This window comes from Symphodus melops, assembly GCF_947650265.1.
Source record: "Symphodus melops genome assembly, chromosome: 3".
In the NCBI taxonomy this organism is placed as follows: domain Eukaryota; kingdom Metazoa; phylum Chordata; class Actinopteri; order Labriformes; family Labridae; genus Symphodus; species Symphodus melops.
The window spans coordinates 1,964,614-1,972,850 of NC_136693.1; the positions used below are offsets into that span (position 1 = coordinate 1,964,614).

Below are 8,237 nucleotides of genomic sequence, written 5' to 3' on the forward strand. Positions count from 1 at the left end.
TACACTCAAATGAAAGTAAAAACCAACTCACTGAAAATCTACTTTAAATAAAAGTAACCTATCACTGTCTCTTTTTATTTATTGTTAATTGAAAACAAATGTTTGCAAAATGTATCCTACAAACATCCTTTTTACTCTTTTCACCAACTTTTCCACTAATTTTACTTTTCAAACGGTTCCCTTTTTGAATAGATATGTATCTATGTGTTTGTAATTTTCAAATGTTAGAGTAGGTAACAACATCACTTAAGTTAACCAAACTTCTGAGATACTTTCAAACAAACAAATATCTTTACTGATCACAATATTCATACCTAAATTTACACTCAAATTTCAGAACAAGTTATCTTCAAGATGAGCTAAGCTGAACCTTCGGTCTACCACTCTTCTGGATTACTTAACCTATTTTCTTAAACTATTTAAGCACACAGTAGTACAAATACTCAACTTAGCATTAGGCACTTCCCCCTTCACTACATTTAAAGTCAGCTGTTTGATTTTTTTTCCCACCTTTTGAAATATTGCTTTATACATCCTCACTGACGCTTTACGTTAACCTTTGTTTTTAAGACATTAGCCGCTTTACTCAAGCTTGGCCTCTCAGCCGTCTTCCCCTCACAGGAATCTGCTGACACACAAATGAATCCATGTTGTCTGAGATTTTATTGACAAAGAGAGGATGGACTTTTCTCACGATGTGTAGACAGACGAGGGACACGTGAAACATGTGACATGTCGTCATATGTGACCTTTAAAACTAACAATCTCTATATTTCTAAAATCAGAGCTTTGACTGTGCTGGGTGTAAAAACTAAACGTGAGGGAAGGATTTGATCAGGTCAGAGTGTCGGGCTTTGTGTTTACAGAAATGTGAGCAGTGTGGATGAACTGGACACACACTCATGTTTGTGTCTGATGTTTGAACTTGAAGATCCAATAAAACACATCATCATTTCTTTTCAAGTGAAATAACATTTAATACACTTTATCAGGCAAATGATTGATCTATATTCAGAGTTTAGCACAGCACCTATAAATGACTTTTTTTAACCGCCTGTTTCAACAACTAGCTTATTGTCCAACAGTCCTATGAAGAGAAGGAGTGGAGACAGAAATATTTACAGCATACATACACATATAAAAACAGATTTGGGTGACAGTGAGCGCACTGCAAAATATGATCTAAATTTAAAAAAAAAGTGCATAAGTAGCGTTCATAATACATTTGGCCTGTAACCTCAGATTGCATAACTTCAGAAAGAGAAGCTTTTGAACTTTCTTTCGTTTAAATGTTAGAGAGCCAAAGTAGTGTTAGTCACAAACATGTTATGGATAAAGCAGTGATGCATTTACGCTCCGCACCTCACTGACCTCACACTTCATATATTATCACCTTCATGTATATTTAAAAAGCAGGCAGCAGAGATCCCGCCCTCATTGGACGGGCGAGGACGTGAGCGGCGAGGTCAGAGGTTGGTGCTGGTGGAGTTCAGGACGTCGTGCTGGATCTGGGCGTTGGCGGCTTTGGACAGGTCTCGCTGTGGAAGCGAAAAAAGAGCAGCGATTAAAGTGGATTCTTCCTCGTGTACGGCACGTTTGAAAACGGGAGCGGGCGACTCAAAGTAGCAACACAGACGGACACTCGCCACTTTTTATTCCTCTGAAAGGAGCTGCTGTGAAAGCTGTTAGTGTCATTAGAGAGGAAAGGCCGAATGTTTAAACGGTGAAATAAAGAGAGGACATGTTCTTTTGTTTTGTTCGCTGTAGAAGCCGTCCTGATGTGACACTACTCAGTTTGCACATCTTTCTTGACCCTGAACTTTCTCCTTCATGCTCGAACAATAATCAGAAAACTTTCGGAGCACTCGTCCCTGAAACGTCCCGACAGTGAGGGGAAAAAAAAAATAAAAAATCAGCATTTTAATTTTACATCCAGTGACTGGAAAAACCTTTCAAATGTAGAGAATTTAAATGAGAGAGATTTTCTCTGTTGACCTGATTGGGATGTTTTTAAATGACGGTCTTTTTGCTTAAAAATTTGTTGACAGTGCAATTGCAAAAAAAAAAAAAAAGTGACAAAAGAACTGAGCTAAAACAAATCCTACATTATCCAGGATGAAGTCGCCCCCTGTCCACTGAGCATTTTTTTTCTTCCAGGCAGAGAAGCACTTGTTGGAAAAAAAAAAAAAAACGGCGAGGTGGAAAGGCGGGGCCTTATGAAGTGCAGATTTCCCTCTGACTGTGCATGTTCACGTTTAAAGGGCTTCTCTTTAAGGGTGATCATTTCCCCCTCTGATTAGAGGCATGCAGCTCATCGTGGGATTAGTGGCATTAACACTGGAAGGATTCCAAACACACCTTGACTGAACAGATTCAGGGTTGACCAAGTCCCTCTATAACGTAAACGTACATCATTAACACACAGTCATCACTGTCCGATAATTAAACAGTCCAACTGCACATGAATCGGGTAAACCATGCAGAGAGAATGAATTAGAGACAAAAGATGAAATTACCACAAATTCAGAATATGTGCCGGCAGCAGAGCTCATGCTGACGTTAGGCTGTGGACTAGCACAGTTCAGCAACCCACCACTCAGAGGGGTCCCCTTCCACCGGCCCTCGTTCTCCTTGTTGCAGCCCTGCTGTCTGGGGTTGGGGGGTTTACTGCTGCCGGGCGTCCGCACCGCCAGAACCTGGAGGACACGCAAGAAAGAAGAGGAGGACGTGGGACAGCTGGAAGAAGCTTCTCTGTCTGTGATCAGGGAAACCTGATCAAACAACTCTTTGTTTCTTCTGCAGAGTCACGTGACCGAGTGCTGCGTGTGAGTTTGCAGTGATCGAGTGGACGCCACGTGGAGTCATAGTGTCACCTGTTAGATCGTAGTTTTGTTGTGGTGTTTAAATTCAGAGTCAGTGTTTGGCCTCTCTTTTATTTATCCTCAAAGAAGTCCAGAAAGAATTTGTGAGTTTTTCTTAATTCATGGTTTTTTTCTTCTTCTTCATGATTTTCAGTTTTGATAGAAAGTGGAGGAAGTTCGTGTGCCACAGACTGTGAGTACTTGAACGCTGCATCAGTGCGACATCGGTGTCCTGGTAGTGAGTTCAAATGACGTTAAGTCGTTACAGAAGCAGGAAAGGCACAGTGTGTAAACACACACACACACACTGTCAGGCACACACACACACACACACACACACACTGCTGTCTGACTCGTGATCTCTGAGTGTTGAGAGAAGCATCGTTACGTTTGTCGTTCTTTGACCAACCTTGTTTGCTGAGAGCGGTGGGCGGGGCCCAGGTGAGCGACACACGGTTCCACTAAAGGCAGAGCGCATGGTGCTGTTAGAGGTGGCGCTGGAGATGCTGGAAGTCGCATTAAACTGATAAAAGATGCAGAGGGAGGAGGAGGAGGAGGAGGAGGGGTTAGTGCCCACAGAGCTGAGAGAGTTCATTAGTCTTAAAGAATTTGACGTGCGTTTACCTTGCGTGTCTTGTTGGGCGTGGTGGTGCCGAGGAACCTGCGCTTGGTGGGCGTGCGCACGGCCGTCCCGTAGAGCATGTCCACCTCGGTCTGCTTGCTCTTCTTCAGGTGCTGTCGGGAGGTTTGTCAAAAGAGACGCGTCAACACGTTTGTCGCTGAGCGTGCGGCTTCAGCCCACTGTGCAATGAGAGCCGTTCGTTTACCCGCTCTTCTTTCTCCCGCTCCTTCTCGATGCGGTGCAGCTCCCACTGCTCCCCCACGTACTGCAGGAACTTCTGCCCGCCGACCAGAAACTCCCGACCCTGTTCGCTTTCCCACGCGTCGATCTGGGCTTTTAGTTTCTTCTCCAGCTTCAAACAACAACAGACACGCAGAGGTCACTTCCTGTGCTGTGAAAAAAGTACTCCATGCTAAATAATGATGTGCGTTCACGTTTTACCTTGGGCAGACTTTTGTGCAGCTCGGACCTCTGCTTCTCCTCTTTGAGAAGATTCCCTCCTCTGTTTGTGAATCGAGCCGGATCTGTGGCTTTTTTCTGAGAACCAGGAACAAAAAAAAGATTACGTTCCCTTTTTGGATGCAAGCGCTGAAGACTCTTCTTCAGGTTCAGATTTGAGGAATCTGAAGCCACATGTCATTACACTGAAGACAGAACACGACCACAGGTTCACGTCCGTGCAGAGTCTTTGATAAATCAAGTCCAGAGTCGGTGCACCCACCTCCAGCTCCAGGAAGAGTCTCCAGCTGTCCTCCCATTGGTGGACCCCGTCAAACAGCTCTCTGTGGTCCTCGTAGTGCTGCTTCAAGCGCTGGATCTCAGCATCGTGCACGCTCAGCAGCTCTTCAGTGAAGTCCTCTAAAACAGTCAGGAGTCTTAGCACAATAAAGTCCAATATTGTTTTTGAATGAAAGCGGTACAACGTAGAAGAGAGAGAACCCACCGCTGAAATATGGAGCGAAATCCTGCCGCTGGTCGATGCTGAGGAAGCACTTTTCCCAGAACACGGCGATCTCGGAGCGGATGGCGTCTGTGAAGTTTCGGATGTTTTGGAGTTTGAGCTCCTCGAGACGCTGGACCTCCGCTCGCAACTGAGGAGGAAGAGGAGGAAGAAGTGTGAACTGAAGAACCAGGAGCCATAGAACGGACTGGGAATGTGTCGTGGAGTCGGACGCTCACTGCTTCCAAGTTCCTCTTCCTGGACGCGACCATGTGTTGGTTGAAGGCCTCCCTGTCCTCCTGCGGCACCTGCAGCCTGTCCCACAGCTGCTGGATCTTCTCCCTGTGAATCTCACACACCGCCTCGTTCTCTGCTTTACGTTCCTCCAGCTGCAGGAGGCACCGAGACACATCAGTCCCCGACACTCACGCACAAAACTCATTCAACTGTGAGCATGCAACGGTTAGTTAGACTGTCGTAACAGAGGTGCCGGTGAGGGATTCCTCAGCACTGTAAATAAAAAAAACTCGGACCTGGCAGAGAAGCAGCTTGAGCGACGTGATGTTGTCTCTGGAGAGGCAAAAAGAGTCCTCGTCCTCACAGACCACGTCCTTCTCAAAGCTGGTCTCAGGGATGTGGTCCAGCTGCTCCATGCACAAGATGATCTGCTTTTTGACGTCCGTGAACTCGGCGTACCGCCTCGCCTGGAACACGCGAGCGCAGACGAGACATTATGACAGGTACGGATGAGACGTGATGTGATGCTGACTGTGGTAAAGATCACTATTTTACCTGAAGACCCGTTAATGGGACTTCTGATATTAAATCCCCTGCATGCATTTAGATGAAACGGGTCGACGCACGCTCTCACCTTCTCTTCGTTCTGGTCGGCGACGTGCTGCCGGAAGCTCTCCAGCTGCTCCGGGGAGGGCACGGAGTCGGGAGCGATGCCGTACGACGCGGCGCACAGGATGTCGCACAGGTCCTGGTCCTGATCCAGGAGAACCTTCAGCTGCTGCATCCGATGAGTCTTCTCCTTGGTCAGAGCCTCCACCTGTGTGCGGATGTTCTTCTCCTGCTGGAGCATGCTGATGCCACTCTCCTCCTGAACACAGAGGAGAAAACAGCACCGGGGTTATTTTCGCTTCTGCACGGCCCATTATGACTCACGCTCAACCAAACAATGACGACTTTATTAAATGGATTAGAACAGAAACGTTTGAAGCATGAAGTGTGATCATTTTCTAACCAGGTCGGTGGAAGAGACGTTTCGTTACCTCAAACAACGGCAGCTGAAGCTCCACACAAAGTTTCTCCATTTCTGTCCGGCATTTTTCAATGCTGCTCATCAGCCGGTGCTTCAGAGACTCCTCTTCTTTCACCATCATCTCCAACAAGTTCTAGAGAATGAACAGAAAAGATAAGCACTCTGCAGATTTAGATCTCAGACTAAATATCCAGTATCTGCTGAAAACATGCAGAAACAGATCGATGGTGATCAGTGCTGAGACCGTAAAGTGCCTTGTTGCACAACATTATGACTCTTGGAGGACGTTTGTCTTCCTCATGTTTGCGTGGGAACTTTTCCTGTCATAAAACCTACGACATGCTGTTGCTGTTTTTGACTTTTTGTAAACAGCAAAGCGCTGAATTTTTCCTTTTTTATTCTTCCTGAAGACTGGGACATCAACATTTAAGAACAGTTTCTACCCCAGGGCCATCACCGACAACAACACCAATAAAGTGCACTTTTTTCCTTGATGCATGAGCTACCATCCAAGTAGAAAAAAAACAGAGTGCAGAAACAGATTTGTGCACTTTACGTTTAACTGATGGATCGACACGTTTTGAGTTAGTGGAGAAGAAATGCAGCGACAGAGTAGAAGGAAAACAAGATGCACACGTGTTTTTAAGGAGCGTGTGTGTAAAATGTGCAATACAGTGTGTGTGTTGGACCTCTCTGTTTTTCTCTTGTTGTTTTGATTCTATAGTAAGCGGCTGAATGTTTGAGTCCAAGAGCAAATTTAAAAAAAAAGGGGGACAAGTGAAGTGCATGAGGAGTCAGATTATGAAATACTGAGTTATTTACAAGTTATAACCCCAAACTAAAACGTTTAACCAGTGATCAGAGAGGTCTGGAGTTTCACCCTTGATTGTCCTGTTCCTTCAAAAGCCCCCCAAACACACCCTGGCCCTGCTCCTCTGTCCAAACCTGTTTGTAACGTAGGTCAAGTGATGAACCTCTGCAGGAAAACACGGATGGACTGATCAGGATTGAAATCTTTAAAAACAGTGCTGGTTGCTGTCTCACCTTAATGTGGTTCTTGACTACATTAGTCCTCTGCAGTCTCTGGTCTTCTGGGATACCAATCTCCTCCCAGATGTCCTTCAGGTGGATCAGGGCTTTATTAAGGCACGACACCGACTCTGCAGCGAGCACCTCGCTACACAAACACAGAGACACCACCGATGACTGTTAAATCAATACGATAGATCAACTCTGCTGTGTGCAGCTTAAACAGGAACCCATATTCACTAATATGACCAAGATAATATTCTCATTTAAAGTGTTTTCTGGGGACATAAAGAAAGTTTTTATCTTACCTCCGCCTCATTTTTCTCTGCTAGACTTGTTTTCCGACTTCTTGAGAAGTTAAAAACAACTCAAACTTGGAAAAAAATATAAAATATAACCGCAGCGCTCTCTGCTCTATCTCTCTTTCAGCCCAGTACAGTCCGTTGCTACCCGACTCAGTTCAAAATGCGCGTGCAGCGGCGTTCCACTCTCTGATTGGCTCCGTGCTCCGACACCGCCCACCGGCAGCTCTAAACAGCCAATCAAAAGAGCAGCCCGCGCCTCCTTAAAAAAAACAAAAAACTCGAGAACGAAACAGCCAGTTTCACGCAGGGCGTGGTGACGTAACGCGACGACGACAACGACACTTTTGTTAATCTTTGTTTTTTTCAAGAAATTTTAAATTAAAGTTAAACTCTGTGAACACAAATGTAGCTTTATTTTTAAGTGAATACAGACTTTGTAGCCTTTAAGAATGCCGCAAAAATCTTTATTTGAAAAATTATAATACATTTTATTTTTTATTTCATTTAAATTATTTGCATTTATTTAAGTTTTAAAAATATATACAAATGTTTCGTGGTCAGTTTTGTTGTCATACTTTTAATATGTCATATAAATAAGCAGCTTGAAGTCATTTATGAATGTTTAAATGTTTGATGCTGAATAAAGAACAGAAATAAAACATTGAATCACAGTAAATTGAGCCCGAAGATAAAGAGAAGAAGAATCAGCCAGAGTCGTGTTAAAAACATTTATTCACTTTACACATCTTAACAGTTCTTTTAAGCGCGTTAGTAGACACTGTAAAGCCAGCTGTGATGTCAGCACTGTGGGGAATGCATGACAAGCGTCTGCAGGAATGTCTCAGTATCTGTCCATCGTAAAAGAGCCAACACTCTTCATACATGGTTGTCCAGCAAGGACTCGATGAGTCTTGAACTGCTTGTGATCGCCGTTGTTACCACGATGAATTTATAACCTGGGAGAGAAAAAAAAAAGACTAATACTATTAGTTACAATTTTTTTTCAATTTCCAGTGATGTCATTGGAAACATAAAAAACACATATTGTGGACATTAGCAGAGTTTTCTTTATCGTCATACCATGAACATTTTATATGAATGTTTTTGTGACATTATTTTGGGGAAAACATTTTCCTTCTATGACAAAAAATGGATCAACATCACAAACTGGAAGTGCAGGAAGACAAGATCATACTCTCCAATCCAATATGCA

At 44.1% G+C, this 8,237-nt stretch overlaps 2 protein-coding genes across 3 annotated transcripts in view; both read right to left on the reverse strand.

Moving 5' to 3' along the window:
• Window positions 1-952: 952 nt before the first annotated feature.
• Window positions 953-7,180, reverse strand: prc1b (protein regulator of cytokinesis 1b). Of its 2 annotated transcripts, none has more exons than XM_079339255.1 (14): window positions 7,028-7,180; window positions 6,735-6,867; window positions 5,701-5,823; window positions 5,295-5,528; window positions 4,957-5,127; window positions 4,663-4,812; window positions 4,427-4,574; window positions 4,205-4,341; window positions 3,925-4,020; window positions 3,689-3,835; window positions 3,486-3,596; window positions 3,271-3,384; window positions 2,594-2,696; window positions 953-1,538 (listed from the first exon to the last, which is right to left on the reverse strand). In XM_079339255.1, the coding sequence occupies exons 1-14, from the start codon at window positions 7,036-7,038 to the stop codon at window positions 1,435-1,437; spliced, it is 1,782 nt and encodes a 593-aa protein (XP_079195381.1). In that variant the 5' UTR covers window positions 7,039-7,180; the 3' UTR covers window positions 953-1,434. The 2 variants fall into 2 exon arrangements, with proteins under 2 accessions (XP_079195381.1, XP_079195380.1); XM_079339254.1 differs by having other exon boundaries at window positions 2,517-2,696.
• vps33b (VPS33B late endosome and lysosome associated) overlaps window positions 7,134-8,237 on the reverse strand; it is a gene marked incomplete at its 3' end in the record, with an annotated part of 3,724 nt that continues 2,620 nt past the window's right edge. Inside the window, exon 10 of the mRNA XM_079340335.1 lies at window positions 7,134-7,283. Within this exon, the coding sequence (XP_079196461.1) occupies window positions 7,134-7,283 (150 nt within the window). The remainder of the gene's footprint in view (window positions 7,284-8,237) is intronic.

Bases quoted from the DNA above. Each gene is read 5' to 3' on its own strand.
- prc1b (XM_079339254.1), bottom strand. The intron at 5,529-5,700 runs GTAACGAAACGT...CTCTGTGTTCAG, and splicing joins TTCAGCTGCCGTTGTTTGAG to GAGGAGAGTGGCATCAGCAT. The intron at 3,597-3,688 runs GTAAACGAACGG...ACCTCCCGACAG, and splicing joins AGCGGGAGAAAGAAGAGCGG to CACCTGAAGAAGAGCAAGCA.